Source organism: Arctopsyche grandis, chromosome 3 (assembly GCF_051622035.1).
Source record: "Arctopsyche grandis isolate Sample6627 chromosome 3, ASM5162203v2, whole genome shotgun sequence".
NCBI lineage: Eukaryota > Metazoa > Arthropoda > Insecta > Trichoptera > Hydropsychidae > Arctopsyche > Arctopsyche grandis.
Window position 1 is genome coordinate 17,702,808 of NC_135357.1, and position 19,884 is coordinate 17,722,691.

The window sequence follows — 19,884 nt, forward strand, 5'->3', positions numbered from 1 at the left end:
TATAAGATACTTCGTATACACATTTTCGACATTCGATACGTCGACCACCATGGATCATAAACGTGTGAAGATACGCGAAGCACTAGATCTGAACTTGGCGATTATGACAATATCCGGAATCTGGCCACCGAAATGTTTCGACAACACGTGGAGAATTCACGCCTACAGAGCATACTCCATTATGGGCGTCGGGTTTTTCTACATAGTGTTCATGCTGACGGAAATCATTAATATGATAGTGGTAAAGTATACTCAGCACATAGCTAAACTCTATATACAAACATACGTATAATATACTATATCCAATGATATACTAATGTGTGGCATTGAATATTTTACGATGTCAGAACATGTACTAAAATAGCCGAATGACTTCGTCCTTCGGTCGAATCCCTACATTCGCGTTTGGGAACCAGTGACCTTTTCGTATTATACATTAGGGCTTTGAACGCACCGTCAGAGGCGATATTATTTCCAACGAAGCGTAATAATATAACGCATTAAACTTTTTCTTTGACAGGTATTCGGTGATATGGAGAAGACCGTGGAGGCTTCGTTTCTCCTGCTGACTCATTTTTCGCAGCTTCTGAAGACTATTCTGGTCGTCGTGTTTAACACGAGAATCAGAGACATCGTCGAAAGGTTGGATGGTGAGATATTTTGATAAAAAATCGTCTATTAAAAATACTATGTAAATGCTTTGAAGCCATTTTGATACAAGTTAGTGAGATTTTAACCGCTAACGTGATGAGAATCGGGTCACGAAGGCGAGAAAGAAATCCGATAATAATGTTTATAATACCCACAGCATCGTTTCAAGAGATTTTATTTATATGAAAGGAATTACTTTAGAATGTTTTCGTAATACCAGCTTTAGTGTGAAAATATCCGATGTATAATAATACGAAGTGCGAAAGTGGAGATATATGATATTCTTCAAATAAAAACAATGAAAAAAGTAACAAGAAATAGCATTTAACTATCAAAGTATTGTATTTCATTTTCTTAATACACCTTTTTTCAGTATTATACAAAGCGTTCTTAGCATATGGTATTTGGTTAGATTTCGTTAAATTTTAGTTTTAATTTTCGAGGGTATGTGATTAGATTTATTTTTTAATTTCATTATAATTTAAAATTGAGATTTTCATTAAAAAACGTGTTTTATATGAAAATTTTCTGTGATGACTGATTGTTTTCAATTTGAAAATATGTATATACATATTTACTATATAAACTTCGAATAATTTAAAAAAAAAATGACTGGCAGAGTTTATTAATTTGAATAAATAGTGTAAAGGCTTCTATCGCATGACGTACAATATTTTCATATACATACATACATACATAAATGTGTGCACAAATATGTATGATCTTTCCGTTGATTAATGTTAGATGTTAAAAATAAATAAATTTCGGGATATTCAAATTATGTTTAGGTAACAGTATATTTTATCAAAATCATAATTTAAATAAAAATGGTGATTTTTCAACAATTTTAAATTTATTTCATGTTAAAAAAAGAACAATGCACAATACACTGTTAACCTTTCATAGTGAAAGTTGATTTGTCTCAAGATTAGAGGGGGTCAAAAATGGCACGCGAACGGAATCCGGTAGCTTTCATTAATTTGGCGTTTCATGCATTCATCATTACATACCTCCTTTATTAACTTTTTCTTTCCGTCTTGAAATGAAACAATATAATATATCATAAACCTTCATACTCAATTTTCTTTCTTCTTTATAAGATCCAGTGTTCAATAGAGGTAAACCAGAACATCTTCCGATGATTTTAAAAAGCATGAACATTGTGAAAAAGGATACGCGCCTATTTCTAACAATGGCGACATTGACAGTACTACTCTGGGCTATTTTCCCATTGCTGGAATTGAATGATAGACAACTTCCACTAAAGGCATGGTATCCTTTCGATATCAAAGAAACTCCCATGTACGCATAATATCTATTCTATACTATACATTTTATACATTTTATAGAATATAAGGTAATTTAATACACACATATGCACAGTGGAAATTTTCCAACCGTATTCGCGGTTCCCTGGAGCGTAGTGGTTTTCACTCATTATCATAATTACAAAACTCATTTTTAATACATGAGTTCAAGTTGAGTAATCGTGTTTAATTCAAGAAGTTTGAAAACCTTTAATACCTAACCTATCCTACCTTATAAATAAAACAATATTATGCTTGACTGCACAAAGGCTCTTTTACACGGTTTATATTAGTTTCACTTCGTCCAAAGTAACAGTAATAATGAAAAAATAATAGTAACAACCTTTGTTTCATTTCACGATCAATACGAATTCGAATAAGCTAACAACACGCACCTTGCAATTTATTATAAAATAAAATATAAAATTAATTAATGTGAAAAACAAACACGAAAATGTCACATTTTTCTTTTAGTTTGTTCAAGAGCCGTGAAAATTTCGATTAATCAAAATGGTAATTCAGATTTCAGATAATATACCTGTATCAAATAATTTCCGGACTAATGAACGCAATGGTCAACATCAGTATGGACACACTAGGGTCAGGTATAATGGCTTTGACTGCGGGACAGTTGGACATATTGAATTACGAATTGTCTTTGCTTTGGCGACCAAATGGAAAAGGTATTATCATCAGATATATGTATATATGTATGTACATACATATTATCAATGGTGTACCGTGACATTAAAAACAAGGGACTAGAAATTGGCAAAAAAAAAAAAATATATATATATATATATATATATATATATATATATATATATATATATATATATATATATATATATATATATATATATATATATAAAAATATTTTTAATTTTTGAATTTTAATAATCTGTGTTGAAGTAATGAGGATAATTTTTCATTTTTGTGCCAAAAGAAATATCGTAAATACCTTACTTTTTACTTACCTCCTTTACGTTTTTTAATTACATCTTGTTTGTCTTCAAAACTTAATCTTCTGAATGATTTGTCGAAGAATCGATCGAAAATACAACATTGCAAGACCTCGTTATTTGTTTCCTCGCACTCCGCACTGATTTGTTCTGAGTCGAGTTGAAGTCGAAGAATCATTTCGTGAGTCGAGTCCTTTGCCATATTTACACTCAAGAAGTTCTGTGTGAATATGTGTTTTTTTAACAAAAAAAATGTTAGAACGACGTTTCATAGACACAAATTAGAATATTCTTGGTGAAAATTTCATAAATGCTTGAAGAGATGAGTAAATTAAAAAATGTTTCATCTTTAACGAAACACCTATACATAAAAATACGCCGGTACCGCGAAGGGAATAGAATTGAGACGGCGAGTCCGTGCAAGTGAACGACGCGGCGGACCATACCATAACAATCCACTACCACTACTACAAAACCGGTTCCAGTTTCTAAACTTCGTTAATCCCAATAAACCTAGTCCTTCTAGTCCAACGACGGCACGCCACTGATACATATATGCAGGGCTATTTTTTCCATGTAACCCGGTGGAACGGCGTTCCGAAACCTTTTTGTCTCAGCATTTTTTATGTTTCAAATGAATATTCTATACAATATAATTTGAATATAATCTTTTCCAATAAAAAACTTGACAAGAAGTGAGTTCCGGCACCTCTTTTTTTCAAAAAAAAAGGCCTGCGTATATGTATATATACATATACCAGGCGGAAGTATATTAAAATTTTCTCAAAACCTTGGCGGAAGTCCAATATCTGACTTAATTAACCAATTGTTATTACTTATTTTGATTCGATATGTCCAGAATCTCAGAAAAGAAAAACAAACGTATTATAGACCACCGGTATTTTTAAATATTGTATTTAAACATTATATATAATGATTTGCAAAATGAAGAAAAATGGACTTTTTCAAATACAAAGGCTCATACATATCTACGAAATTTAGTCATTTTTATAAAAAAAAATAAAACTATGTATTACAAATTCATATACATACATATGCTACAGTATTTACTATTATATTTTATAACTACACAAATGTTACATTTAAAAAAAAACGTAAATATCAACCTAGTGATAAATAAGTAAATATCGACCTAGTGACTGTAATGACGTACATACTTTAACCTATACTGTTTCAGATAGTGGATACATGTTACAAAAACTAAAGGAATGCATAAAATATCATCAAGAAATTATAAGGTATGGACTTTGAACGATCTAAATATTATGAAAGTGTGTTACTTAGTTACAATCAAAATATTAACATTGGCTTAAGCTTCAAACGAAAATCACATTTTCTTCGCAAACGGCACAATGCGCAGCTTTTTCAAGATTTTACAAATAAACATTTGCTGAAATGATTCTAAAACTTCACAGGTTTGTCGTGGATCAAGAATACGTATTTGGTTACATGTATTTGGGTCAGTTTTTGGTGGCGGTCATTGTCATATGCGTGTCTGCATTTCAACTTACTTTGGTACTTATTTTAATATTACTTTTCAATTATTTAAATATGTATGAACATTCAAACCGCAACGCAATAAGTAGGGCGACATTTGAAATTAATTTCAAACAAAATAAATCCTGTTGTACTAGCAATTAGTGTTACGAGCTAGAAACGTGTTCAAAATGTTTCTTTGATCAACTTGAATTAAATTTATAATGTACCCAATATGAATGTGTATTATATCTAGAATATACGGTGGTTATTGAATTATAAACGAAAACACCACATACCAACTCATTACAAAGTAACGTTCTTGAGTAATGTTCAACCTAACTTATTAAAATTTCATATACAGCACATATACGTTCACATACATACATTAATAATCTGTGCGCTATAATTAATTAAAGGTTTGTTTCAATATTCTGACATAAAATATAAACGGACTTATTTTATAAACTGAATTCAGCCGAATTTGGCCATTTAATGGAAAACCTAGTTTTCCTTTTGTATGGGTACTTTATTTGTTTGGTAAATTTAATAAATTTGGTATATTATTATAATATTTAACAAAATCAAATCGTATTTTTCACCAAATCTATACGGCACGTATGTATATATGTACATATTATACTCCGCTAATGATTTTCTTTAAAACGCTAATTAAAATTTATTTTTATTTAATACTAGTGGTTTTACCCGGCTTCGCTCGGAATTTGTAATATAAACCGCTTAAACATGGCAAATCTAATAGTAAGCATTTTATTAAATTTATTTGAATAGTACATATGTATGTACATACATACATACATACAAAATCTCTTTCGAAATTATATACATATAAGACCTGACGGAGACTGGAACCATCACCTTATTTTGTAAAAGAGATATTTGTATGTACTTACACATTAAGGTCCGTTTATATGATCCATTACTGCACGGAAAAGAGTACTTCTATTCATACTATACAGCACCGCCTATTTTCGCTCATATTTGTTTTGGACGAGTGCAAATCAAAATCGGCTAACATAAACATTACGGAGCGCGACGATACGGCGCAATATTGCTTTCTTCGTATCGTCGAGTCAGTATTGTCACAATATGACGTTTTCAAAAATATTCATACGCGCATGCGCAATTTCTTTAGTACGCGTGCACTCGCCACTATGACGTCACGACAAGCGTGAATATTCAATTTTCACAGAGGCCAAAGAAAATCGGTTCAGCTTGATACTTTTCGGTCACATGTACTGCTTTATAATATGAATAGATGGTGTCGGTTACTGCTATTTCAGATACGCAAAATATACTAAACGTATAGAAAGGTGAACTAAATGTATTAAATAATATTTTTCGTACTGCTTCTTACGTGCAGTTGCTGGCTTGAGCTGTACTGGAATAAACGAACCTTTATGTGTGTTCGTCCACCATGCAAATCCACACTTTAAACTACTAAATTTGACACACTTTAAAATTTCATCCTCTTACGTAACGCCGTACATTTTTCAGCTTTGTATTAGTACCATTAAATAATACATTTTTATTGATTTTAAGATTCCGATATCGATCAAATTTGTCTCGATGATTATATACCTGATGTGCATGCTGATGGAAATATTTCTATACTGCTACCATGGAAATGAGATAAGCATTAAGGTAAAAAAAAAGAAACAGTGGAAATTTGTCAACATTAATTTCATTCTCCGTTTTCATAGCTTTAATCGTTTTGTAATTTAAAAAATAAATAAAATGAACGCTTCTCTGTAGCCTTTTTCGAACTAGTATACATTCTTATGCAATATTCAATGGCACGTTTTGGAGACAACAACCTAATTTTATTAGTGTGTACGGGTAGCATTGTGTTAGTCTCACGAGCACTGTTGAATATTGCATGAGGCGGTAGGGACACAATGGAAAAGTTACAGGAAAAGCGTTACGCTTTCCATAAAATAGCCGAAACGCGGGTGATCCTATACACGACTTTAATTTTTACCAAGAAATAAACGGATCATTTTCGACTTTATCGCTACGATGTTTTCATATACATATGTAATATGTAATTCGGCCATCTACGTACATAAGTACCAATTTTCGACTAGCATTTGTCAATTTCAAATGACTAGAAGATAGTCCAAACTAAGTGGATCCACGTTCAATTTTACGCTTGACCTCCCGTTTCAATTCCGTTCTGTGCCTGAGCGTACTAAATTCATCCTTTCTATTGCATTCAGATATAAATGCGAATAGTTGTATAATTTCGTCGACAAAGCCGAACTGTTTGGGAGCTTTGAGAATGTGAATTTATTGAATTAATATTAATCAAGAATTTCTTTAAAAATTCTTGTGTTTTTATTCACATATTGTCATGACAACCAGCTTTTTAAATGGATAATATTATTATTTCAAAAAATTATTTATAATAAGCGATAAACCTATTTTTTGATACATACAATACGAAAGATTGACATCATAAATCATCATTAGGATTTCCTGTAATGCTACAATGGTCCAAACTTTTAAAAATAAAATAAAATAAATCATTATCCATTAATGTGAACTTAAATGTTTGATATCGAAACAATGTATTATTTATATTTGCACGTAGTAACAATAGATGAAGTTTTAAGATCATGTAAAAATTTTACCTCGAGAATTTGTTTGATTTGAACTCAGAATCGATCACTGATCATGTTTTAAAAAAAATGAATGTACATGTCTATACACAACCGGTATGCATTGCCGGTTTTCTGTAAACCGGTTTATCGGTAAATTTGGTTAAATTTCCGTACCCAATTCACGTTCAATATCGGTAATTTCAGTAAATTATTTTTCACTTGTTATATCGATATGATCATTTTTGAACTACGGTATTTGCAGAAAGCAACAATGTCGAGTGTTTTATTGTATGGTTCGTTTACGTAAAATTTTATGTGACTTTCTACGGCTGAATAGCAAAAGCACACTGCACAGTATTGACCGTTAAGGGATTCGAGTCCGAGGTTCGATTTGATCATTTTTAATTAAATGTCATCAAGGTAAACTTTATTAGTTTCCTTTTGAAGTCTCGGGAGTCAAGTTGTATCGTCTCTTCCAACATTACGTCACTCTATTCGTCAATCAATAATTGATCAAAATAGTGGTTGTTCTTTATATTGGCACAACATTGACACTAAAAACGTTTATATTTATTTATTTATCCATTATATTTTGACCAATACCATAGGTGCCACTACAGGTTGCCCAAGGCGACACCTATGGTCAAACTTTTGTACGTAAGTACCAAACACCATCATTAAGCATTATGATTACACACAAAACATGAGTTGAAAACACTGTCCGACAACCCCTGCTACTAAACTCTTCCACTGCGGAAACCGCCATAGCAGCTCCGTCATATGTAGAAGTTCATTTTCCCAATTAATCGAGCAAAACTAAAGAGTTGGTTGCAATGCGCCTCAATATTACTGCTGCTTCACTCAGTTCAACCAGGAAGGTCGACTGTCCCGACATAAATTTTATTTCCGGTAAACTGGTGGTGAATTTATTTTTTATCGATTTACCGGTAACACCCGAACCCTGTGAGTGTGCGTGTTTTTATATTAATTTCACCATATGTACATAAATATAATATGTTCGGTTATTTCTTTTATTTCATAGAACATGAACACTCGCCTTTACAATTCGTTCCAAAGCGACGCGTGCATTTATACATATATAATACAGTCAATTCAACATATAATACTTGGAGAAATTTTGCAGAATTTTATAATCAAATTGGCGAACCTCAATACGCTGAATAACTTAAGATTAGCAAGGGAAAATAGGGAAAGAGATGTCATTTTATACAGGAACCGTTTCAATTAAAATCAGAAAAAAATGCAAACTCTGAAAATAAACGATTGACCTGAAGTCACAAACCAGGGCTGGCCAGTAGCGGGACTTTAGTTGGACTCGTCGTGACCACTCTGCTCTAAAGCATACTATTCTAATCACTAGTCCACGCCGCTGGTTTAAACTGGCGAAAAAGTTATTTAAATTGTGTACATACAAATGACTTCTGCAAACATATTTGGAGATCGAAACTGTATCTAATGAAAAAAATTAAGTAAGACCGAATCGAAAAAGGGGTCATAATTGACTTTATCAACAATGACGACGATCTGACTATACAGCAATACTCAGCATCGGATTATCTTTTATTTACAGAGCAAAATTTGGTACGATTACGTCTATCGAATATATAAATGAACTGGCAACTGACAGGTGAGACCTAACTTCAATATAGATTATATTTATTTATTTTATTTTATTTATTTTTTACATAGATATATATCAGGAAGGCCTGACAGGTAGACCCTGATTAATTACAAACATTGCAGCATTTTTATTACATAAATCACTGTATTTCGAGAGGCTGAAGAACACGAAATTAACAATTAATTAATTAATCTATGGATTTAGACTTGTACATAAATGTTACATACTGTAAGTACATCGCCAGCAGTATGGCTCAGTGGTAGCGTGTATGTTTAGCACCAAGTTATTATTGGGTTCGAGCCCGCTATACTGCTGGTCAGACTTGGGTGTTTGTTAGTCCAAGTTGATCGTTTCTTATCAGAGTTTGCCAATTTTACCTGATCATTGTTGAAACGGTTCCTTAAAATTGACAAATATTCTGTATTATGTATGTACAATTTGTAAAAAATTATGTAGAAATCTAAAATCTATAGATGTCTCGATGGATTAATTCTTTAAATTAATTAATTGTTAATTTCGGTTTCTTCATCTTCTCGAAATACAGTGATTTATGTAATAAAAATGCTGCATTGTTTTAATTAATTGTCCAGGAATACGCATTGGGGTCTTCCTGTCAAACCTTCCTAGTATAAATCTATGTACATATGTAAAATAAAAATAAATCAAATTCAGATATTTGTGACAGCAGGTAGGATAATGTTTGCCAATTTGAGGAACCGTTTCAACAACGAAGAACAAATAAATTGGCAAACTGTGATAAGAAACGATCGACTTGGAGGGACAAATATCAAGTTTGATATTCATGATATTTAATAAATACGAATTTAACCCCCAATGAACTTCAATAGCACAAGTATCCGAATTCAAACACCCAGTATCTAGCGTATACATTCAGAACTATGACATCGTCCATATCCAACTGCACAACGTATAGCATTACAAATCAATTCGAACCAACCCTTATATTATATATGTATATATGTACATACATACATACGATACATTCAACGAAGAAGAGTCGAACGTAATTCATGAGTTTGGTACGAGGTCCCTGACACTTACTAGTTTGTCCCGGTCTAAGATCTATTTCGGACAGCCCGTTTCCAAGCTCTATTAAACATTTGGCGCCTGTTATTCCACATATACACACAAAACTATCTCCAATACCGAGGTGTTTCGATTTCAACAATGTTCGTACGACCAGCACCTACGTATATAAATACCTACTATACGTATGTATGCATGTATCTGGTACTATATGCCTATTGATCGAGCTTTCGTTGCCCACGGACCCGTCTCCCTTCTAACGTCGAGCTTTCGCGGTGATGTGAGCTTTGGATGCGATTCCACTCTAATATGCACAACACAGGTGCTCCAATTTCAATATATTTCGTCTAATAAAACATCACACATATGTACCCACCCTCGTCTAGCTTTTCCAAAAGCTCTGCCAGAGCTTCTAGACTGAACTTCGTCGCAACTTCTGGGACGGAACTTCTTGAACCGTCGTGGTTCATCTCCATGTGTTTTTATGCAAACCAAGCGACTTCAAATAAATAAACCGCACTTCTAAAACTACTGTTCTGAACTGACCGACTCGACATCCATCCCACCACGCCAACTATTATATTAACGTCTACTATATGGCTCTGCTGTATTGTATATGCATGCATATACAATACAGCAGAGCCATTCTCCACTTGAAAGCATTTCACAAGAGATATCATTCTCATATATGTATGTATATAGAAGTGTACATGTAATCATTTTTTTTACTTTTTTAATAATAAAACATACCTTACCGGACTAATGTGTTCCACGCTGAAACACACAAAGGGTTTATGAGCTTACAGGGCACTTTGTGCGTTATTGATCCACTTTCATAAGTAAAAATTTAGTTTAGCTTTCCTAATAAAATTGTGTAATGGTGGTTTTTACCTGAAATTTTATACGGCTTTCAGTGTATGTATGATACTATCAACGTGCTACTTGAGCACGTTTTCTGGTTAGGTAGAGATTTATAGCTCAATTTGTTGTGTAATAGAAGCTTGCACAAATATAATGCGGGGTGTTAACATTCCGAATTTTATTTCATTTTTACTATTATACATAGATACGATAAGTAGCAGAAAAATCGATTTATGTATTCATTCATACCACGCTGTTAAATATGAAGACATTTATTTCTGTCGAATACGATGAAATTGATATTTATATTTTAAGATGTAATTAATAACACATTGGCGTCCATTTCAGAGCGTGGAGATTGTGAATTCGGCAGCAAAATGTGGATGGTATGAAGAAAATTCAAAGTTTACAAATACGCTAATGTTCCTCATGCAGAGAGCACGAAAACCTCTTCAAGTCTCGGCTGGAAAACTCTTTTCTTTATCTCTGAGCACTTTTGTCTCGGTAAGAAAATGGAATATATGTACATTCATTTATATCATAAAACGGAAATAGAAATTCAAAAACATGCCGCCAATGTCGTACAATGAATTTTCACAAATAATAAAACGCATATACATATGTACATATATATGTATATGTACATACATATGTATAGAGGTACATTTTCTATCCGTTCGCTTCGAAATCAATTTACATTCACGAAACGAAATGAATACATTCATCATTCAAATGAATTTATGTGTGTATATATTTGAGCGCGTATTTTTTTCTTCAAAATAAAAAATCTAATAAGCTGAGCTTCGTCAAGCTATTATAAATAAACATTGATCCAATAAACATTAATCTACAATAAATAAACCGCAATTTACTTGATGTCATTATTAATGTTCAACCGGAATTTTCCAGACGAACATACACACATACAAAGTATAATGTGACCACAAAACATATAAACTATTGGAAAACGATAAATATTAATTTGCGCTTCGTGAAAATGAGATTTATTTACGAATTTTCCGGTCAAAGTACTAACATTTGTTCACACAAACATACATATCATATGTAACATATACATACATATATGTATGTATGTAGATGCGAACTTTTAGCATATGTATGTATGTAGATGTGACAATGTAATTAGTTGTAACTGCACTAATCTTTATGCTATTAACTGGATTTTGACTATTTGAAACGTATATCAAATAATGAAATTTTCATACAAATTATCGTTTTCTTTTTCAGATTTTGAGATCATCCTACTCTTACTTCACATTACTACAACACATTCATAATGAATGAATTTATTTTCAAAACTAAGTAACATCTAGAAAATTTCATTCAAGGATGGCCAGCACGTGAACCATACAGATAGATAATTTTATCAAATATTGGCAGCCTTCACCAATAACTTATTATTTATGATCCTTGAACATCCCGTACTAATGCGAAATCGATACACATGCAATCGTACTTGGCGATAACATATACATATAATACATAAACTACCTTATGAATATTAAATGCTTATTTAATTTTAAAATAATTCAATAAAGGTCTGTTTATATTATCCAGCATTGCACGTCAATAGCCCGACACCGCAGTGCACGAAAAAGACTACTTCTATTCAAACTATACGGCAGTGCATGTTTCGGCATGTTCAGACTTTTTTGCAAAATCGACTTACATATACATACATATGTACATTACAGAACGCTACGATACAGCGCAATATTGCTTTCGTCGTATCTTCGAGCGACATGTAACCTGAATAGATCGTGTCGGTTAGTGCCGTTACGTCTACGAAACGTACATGTTACGGAACATATGAAAGTGTCCATATATGTAGAATGTAGTCCTTAAAGATATGTTTACACTGGTACAGTACAGACCGGCAAATGCACGTTAACACCAGTACAAAAAATAGTCTTTCTTACAAAGCTTGTGTAAGTGTAACAGCAGTAGCCGACACGATATTTTCATATTATACAGAAGTACATATCACCGTAACGTATCGAACAAAATCTTGTATATTCTTTAGCCACTGCGGAAATATTTACGCATGATGTGACTGGCGAGTGCCCACATACTAACGAAACATCATAATGTGACAATATTGACGCGACAATATGACGCAAGCAATATTGCACCGTATCGTCCCGCTCTATAAAATATATACATGTCAGCCGATTTTTCCTTACACTCTACCAAAACAAATCTGAACAAAAGCCTAAATCTGCCCAAGCGTGCGCTGCTGTATAGTATGAAGCGTGCGCCGGCCGTATAAAAGTAGGATGAAAACACACTGAATGGTACGTAGCATGTGTTTTTTTTTAGATTATTTTAAACACGCGAAAAACCGCGGCACCCCAAGCCCATATACATGGTAAACAGTCCCAAAAATAACCCTCTGGAGTGTTTTCGATGATATTTTTTCCTTTTATTTATCTTTGCTTGACCGTGATCGATAACGATGAATCCCATATTTGAAGTAATGTAGGAGAAACATATGCACTCTGCACATGCAACTACACCCGAATTCGGTTTGGGGAACACCCACTGTTACAGCGGGGAGCCAAGAGCACGACGTTCCGTACCATTCAGTGTGTTTTCGCCCATAGTATTTTCCCGTCATTCCTGTTGACGTGCATTGCTGGATAATACAAATAGATCATAAAACGTAATAATTTGTATTTCAACGCAAATTAAAAATTTCATATAAATACATCTAAACATTTATCTTTAAATATTTCAATTAATCTCTCTCCTCCAACAGCATTACAAACATATGTACATTTGATGAAGTTTAATTCCATGACATTTTGTTACCGTCAGAGGCGATGTTCTGATATTTATCTCGCGGATGCTGTCACTGTACCAAGTCGCACCATTGTGTCTGTAACGGAAAATCACAACAGTCGTTTCACAATCCCTACGTGTTAGTTTCCAACAACAAACACCCATACAAACCAACAGCACAATAGTTTTCCTATTAAAGACCATCGAGCATATTTTTACGTGCATTTACTCTGAAGCTGACGCATAAAACCTACATAGGTACATATACATATATATACATATATGTATATATATATATATATATATATATATATATATATATATATATATATATATATATATATATATATATAAATATTTATAATAAATGTTATATTATACATTCAATGTAATTAAATAATACAATATATAAAACATGCATGTAAATGTAACCAATCATATTTACCACCGAATATAAAACATACGAAATACTGAACACGTGCGTATTTCTTTCAAATATTCACACATTCACATAAGACCAGAGGTACAATGTGCTCGTATGTACTACTACATCTTCGTTTCGCTACATTATTTACCGAAGGGAAAACTATGTAAGGTCTCAAGTGAACACAACCCTCAAATGACGACAAATATTGTTCGACATATATTAATTCCAGATACGTACACACCGAACTTACTCGGCTTGCACACTGCAAACAGACTGACTAAAAATATGTGTCGCGATAAATAAGACGAGCTCTTTAAAATGCAAATTTGATGTTCTTAGGAGAATATTCGAGTATAATCGTTCGTGGTGTTTGCATAAAATTAACATGTTTCATGGCGAAAGACTGTTGAGTATTTTAAAATATATTTATTATCATAACGCAATGTACATAATTATTACACAGATTTTCGTGTCAACTTTTGGGTAATGTAAAGTTTTGTCGGTGGATACTTATGTATGTATGTATGTATTCGGAACAGGAACTAGTGGAGTGGTATTGAGTTAAAAATAAACCTGGCGATTATGAAGCCTTAATTCGCTTTATTGATTTTTTATTCGTGTGACAATAAGGCGGCCTATAGTCAACCGCATTTTAACACATGTCTACTTCGTCCTTTTTACTATAAATATATGCATATTATATTATTTGAATTGAAATGAATATTAAAAATTCTTAGCCGATCTGTTTAGAAGTAGATAAAATCGCAAATAAACTACATATATACATATAATATGTATGTATATAATAATTAATATTATAATACTCTTACTCCTACTGTCATAGTAAACGCGCTTTCACTTCCAAGGGCCAAAACCAAAGTTTCTTACATTTTATTAACAATTCAACTGCGATGCTTTAAATCATATTGACATTCACGAAAAACAGGTGTGTGAAATTTTAAATTCCATTTCTGTTAAGACAAATAGCTTATTTATTCACACAGTGATCAGACCCTTGAAGTGCAGCTCAAATAAGTACATACATATATATATATATATATACATATATACAAATATTTGAATTTTAGTTATATTTAAAGATATTTGAAAAGCTAAATTTCCATCTAGAAGTGTTTCCATCTATCGGAGAAAAAGTAAAGATGCTTCTGCCATTTCCTGCCACGTGATCTCTATGAGCAATTGTTTTCTTCAATGATCACTGACAAAGATTTAAAGAGTTAATCTTTAAAAAACCTTGTTTAGTAATTTTAATACAAGTAGCACTCACTTACACTGACCCAGGTATTAAAGAGAAGCTTAGTTAAAATACGTATTTTTAGCCAGTGGCGGATCACGTAAATGGTAAACTTCAGTAAAAAAATTCTATCATTTCTTACCATGCTTTTCAGCATATAATTTTTCATTAAGATTTTTTTTATTTATTTACTATATGTACTTGAAACACTAATAATTTTTGGAATAAAATATGTATTATTTTAAAATACCATGTAAAATAGGTATTAATTTCATTTATTCTTAGCTTACGAACATATTGTGGACAATGATAATAATTTGAAAGTTGTAAATTTTAATAGACGACCTATTTCGGGGCCCCTAACATTTGGGGGCTTATTTTCAATGTATAGTAAACCGCCGTTGGTTGCGTATATAATTCATTACTTTTATATTGACACTAACACATTTTCATTACAATTTTATTCCAATGGATGACCAACGAAATTCGAAAATTGTTATTTTTTAAATTGGTCAATGCCCTGTGACCCGAAAAAGATTAAAAAACACTGCTGTAAATCGAGAAAAGATGCACTTGAACTTCATGTCAGTTCATTATATGTATTACAATCGTGTACATTTGTCCTAGCAGCGACCACATTTAGTAATAACACACTTCCCATTGAGCTTGCTTTACTGCATACATAAATGCTAAACGATCAAAAAATGCATCAAACCACATATGCATAGTGAATTTTTATAGGTATACAGCGATCACCCTTAAAATCTGCTAAATATAATAAAACAAATAAAAATGTTTTACCAAGAAGTGCTTGAAATAGTCTGGACTTGAATATCCTTATGACTCGTTCGATGGCTATTCGAAGCTGTCTATCTTGAGGTTTCACCAACTTCGAATGGTAGTCTTCCAGCAGCTCTAATGCACGATGTGCTTCTATAACAGAAAATAAAACGTTTTTATTATGATTTCATTAATTATTTTACAGAGAAGTTTTTAAATCTAGAAATACATATGTTGCCAATGCAGTGTTTAAAGTCTTGTGTGCGTCAAAATGTTTAACTTCAAAAATCGATCACCTGCGCGCTTGTCGGAAAATGCAGATTTTCATTTCCAAATTCCATTTATATTTGTTTGAGATATTATATGCTAAGGTACTATATAGTAATATATGTATGTATTTATATTATTACAGATTTCAGACATTTCCTTTATATCATTAAACATCTTATATTAAATTTCAAATTATGACCACACACAAATTTTAGCAATTAAATCAAGTTTCAAAATTTGACAGTTCCTTTAATCGGTTCTACTAGAATTTTACTAATGGTATTATATATATATATATATATATATATATATATATATATATATATATATATATATATATATATATATATATATATATATATATATATATATATATATATATGTACATATATAGCTCGTGCAACGAAAGCTGGCACGTACCAATACAAACACGTATATTGTATCCGTGAAGATATGAATAAGATTTTTTGTATCTGTTTTCTAGGACAATCAGTTGGTCCCTTTCATACGCACCCACTTTCCGAGCATGACAGAAACAACAATTATTTTTTGTATTGCTCGGTGATTTTTGCTCAGTGATCAAGTGTGCACTACAGAATGATTTTTTCCAGTTTCACTGGTCAGTCACCGATCAACCCCCACAAACTGACGTAACGCGTTCTTATATTGTTTGCTAATTGGTTAATTGGAGTTAGTTCATTAGAATTAGTGGATATATGATAATAAAATGCTTTGTAATAAAATTGGATCTGGGAAAACACTAACGGGACAATCTCGCGAAATTGTGTATAATGTTTTCAACTATTTCATGGATTGTGTATTGAATAGTGAAAGTGACGAAAGAAATAGTTTTATGAAAAATTTATATGCTTCAACTGCGGAAGCGACTGGTGTTTCTAAAAGAAGTGTTCAGCGAATTGTTTGTGAAGTACGAAATCAATTTGTGGTGGCTAATAAACCGCCAACATCGCAACCTTCAATATCGGAGCCATCAACGACACAACCTATATCCTATAATAAAAAACAATAAACAAAATCATCAAGAGTTTGTACTTGATAAAATCTTGGAAGCTCACAAAATCTTGGAAACATGAAGAAAAATTTATTGAACTGGAACCAAAACTCGATAATTTAACGGACAATTTCATTGACATTATAAAAGTAGAATATTCTGATAGCGAATATATGGATTCTTCAAGTGATGGAGAATTAAGTGGCGTAGAAGAATTATGATACGACATTGTATAGAAACAGAAGACTATCCAAAACGAGCAAAGAAGTAACGAATTAAAGAAAATCAGAAAAGGTTAGTAAAACTAGAAGTACGTTTAGTAGTAGAGTAGTAAAAGTAAAGTCTTATAATAGAAAAGTTTGAAATTGAAATTCAAAAATAAGATTATAAAATGAACAATGTATTTATTTAGATTAGAAACACTTCCGGTTCGGGTAGACTTTCTGGGTGTAAATGTACTGCGGCATTATCCAAAGATCGCCGCAATATTTTTTTTGTAAGTTTATTTTATTATTATTTATGACAAGTTCTGACTTAGCTACAAAATTCTGAAGCCGACAAACAATTCTATGCAAAATAATGAAAAAATATTTTGATGGTCTAGGCACCCAACAGTAAACAAATTTGAAGTGAGCAAATAAACAACAAAGTGTAGCGCTTTCTTTGCGAATTTATTTTATTATATTTGTAACGGTCGGGACTTAATACTAGCCGACAAAGAAGAATGTCTATACATAATAATGAAAAGGACTGCATTATTATCAAAATTCGAACACTTTTAAAATCACTTATTTCCTGTTTAATATAATTTATATCCTATATTTTTTTCTCATTTTTTAATTCGTATTAATTTTTGCATACGTACGTTTGTTTTACTTATAATTTAAAAAAATGCTATTTATCATTTTATTCGTGGTACGTATTAAAATATTAAATAAATATGCCACCCAAATTATATCATAGATCTTAAAAACATTACACGATCGGTTGAAATAAAATATATAAATAACAGCCTGTATATGAAAAATGCATTTGTATGAGTACTGTGCACGCGCCTTCTGTAGCTAATAGACCTGTAATACATATGCGAATATATACACAGCGGTGTGCTGCCAATTTTTTATCAACCAGTTCTCGTCAACCTTTAAATGGCACCCTCTCCTCCCCACGCCCTATGAAAAAATAAATATTTTGTCCTCAATAGATAAAAATAAATAAAACTTTGAAAAGTGTATTATTGCTCATTTTTTATTATTTATTTATTTTTATATAATTATATAATACATAGAAAATAGGCTTAGAATAAATAGTACATCTAATGATGATTTAATAATAATAATTTTCTTAATTTTTTAGAACTTGGGTATGTCTTAAAACTTTATTACAATTCATATTTTTATTACAGGGCTATTCTTAGTTTCACTTCGCTTATTGGTCTGACACTATTCCTACATTCTTCCGATCGGTTTGAAACTTAGCCATTTTGCGTGGTTTGGTCAACGATAGAAATTTAAATCACTTCCGCTAGTTCGATGGTGAAAAATAATCGTCATAAACACGTTTAAGAATCCAAAATTTTTGGAGACGATGACAACTCATGACCTTGTTTGTTTGACTTTCCGCCCCATACTCGTTTTGCCAGATTTTATTATTTTATTACTTGCAAATTTCGACTAAAGTATTTAAAAATAATGACGGTGACTTTTCGATAACCCAACTTATACTCCTAACAAAAACCCCATTTCACTCAACCCTATATAACTCTTGCAAATCTGAAAAAGGTTGATAAAAGCTTCTAAGAACTCCCATTTTTTAACCACCGGCTCTCGAGAACACCGCTGAATATACATACATACATGCATATATGAGTATGTCAATTTTGCTTTGGTGATATTGTTTTTCATCAAATGTCTAATTTGATTTTTTCAAATGTACATAATTTTACCAATGCAAATCAATCATTGAAAAATGTAGACAATGAAATATCTAAATACATATATTACAAATCACAATCCTTTTATCTATTCAAAACAAACGAAAATCGTACTGTGGATTTTAATAATGATGTTTCTAAATCTACATTTCAAAAGAGAACGACTGAAAGCCCGAATTTATTTCTGTCGATTGCCACAATCGATATTGCGGAATCATTCAACAATAAAACGTTAGTTGATTAAACAAATATTTCCCCTTGGGATATATTCCAGCGTTGAAAGCAAATATATTATCACACTAGTATAATTCCAAAAACTCAATTAAATATTACCAGCAACAAGTCTAGGAAATTCAGCAAATTACATACATTCATACATTTACGAGTACTATATAATTACTTCGACCGTTTTAACGAATTTTCTTCGGAAAATAGACGCTATACACTTAATAAGCGGTTAAATTTGTGATATTTTCAATTCTAAAACAATATACATACTAAGATATGTAGATGTAGATAGATAGATGTATATATTTTGTATTGAAAAATTACCGGTCATGTTTTTTCGCTCACTAATAACGGGCAAACCAAAATAGCGGTTCGATTTAGCGCGAACAAATTAAACGTAATTTATTGGATCGGTCTTTCTTATTGAAACCCATCAAAGGCGACCTTTACAATCACTCTTAAAACGAACCGAAAATATTTTAAGATGGTAACTCTAAAAATACACGCCTTCTATTTTAAGACTGTATAAAAGGATTATTGAAACATTGAAGAAATATTGCAAACATTGAATTACAATTTGGAATAC

General features: G+C 31.9%; 2 protein-coding genes across 5 annotated transcripts in view; one reads left to right on the forward strand and one right to left on the reverse strand.

Annotated features, from left to right (window-relative positions):
- Window positions 1-19,884, reverse strand: part of dlg1 (MAGUK family member discs large 1) — a 66,688-nt gene that overhangs the window by 43,454 nt on the left and 3,350 nt on the right. For all 4 annotated transcript variants that reach the window (XM_077427868.1, XM_077427865.1, XM_077427866.1 and 1 more), the window contains exon 2: window positions 15,877-16,008. In XM_077427868.1, the coding sequence (XP_077283994.1) occupies window positions 15,877-16,008 (132 nt within the window). The remainder of the gene's footprint in view (window positions 1-15,876; window positions 16,009-19,884) is intronic.
- LOC143909976 (odorant receptor Or1-like) lies at window positions 50-13,337 on the forward strand. Its single transcript, XM_077428299.1, has 9 exons — window positions 50-241; window positions 521-650; window positions 1,752-1,953; window positions 2,481-2,641; window positions 4,119-4,179; window positions 4,357-4,456; window positions 5,981-6,082; window positions 10,940-11,095; window positions 11,840-13,337. Exons 1-9 carry the CDS (start codon window positions 50-52, stop codon window positions 11,894-11,896), a joined length of 1,161 nt encoding a protein of 386 aa, XP_077284425.1. The 3' UTR covers window positions 11,897-13,337.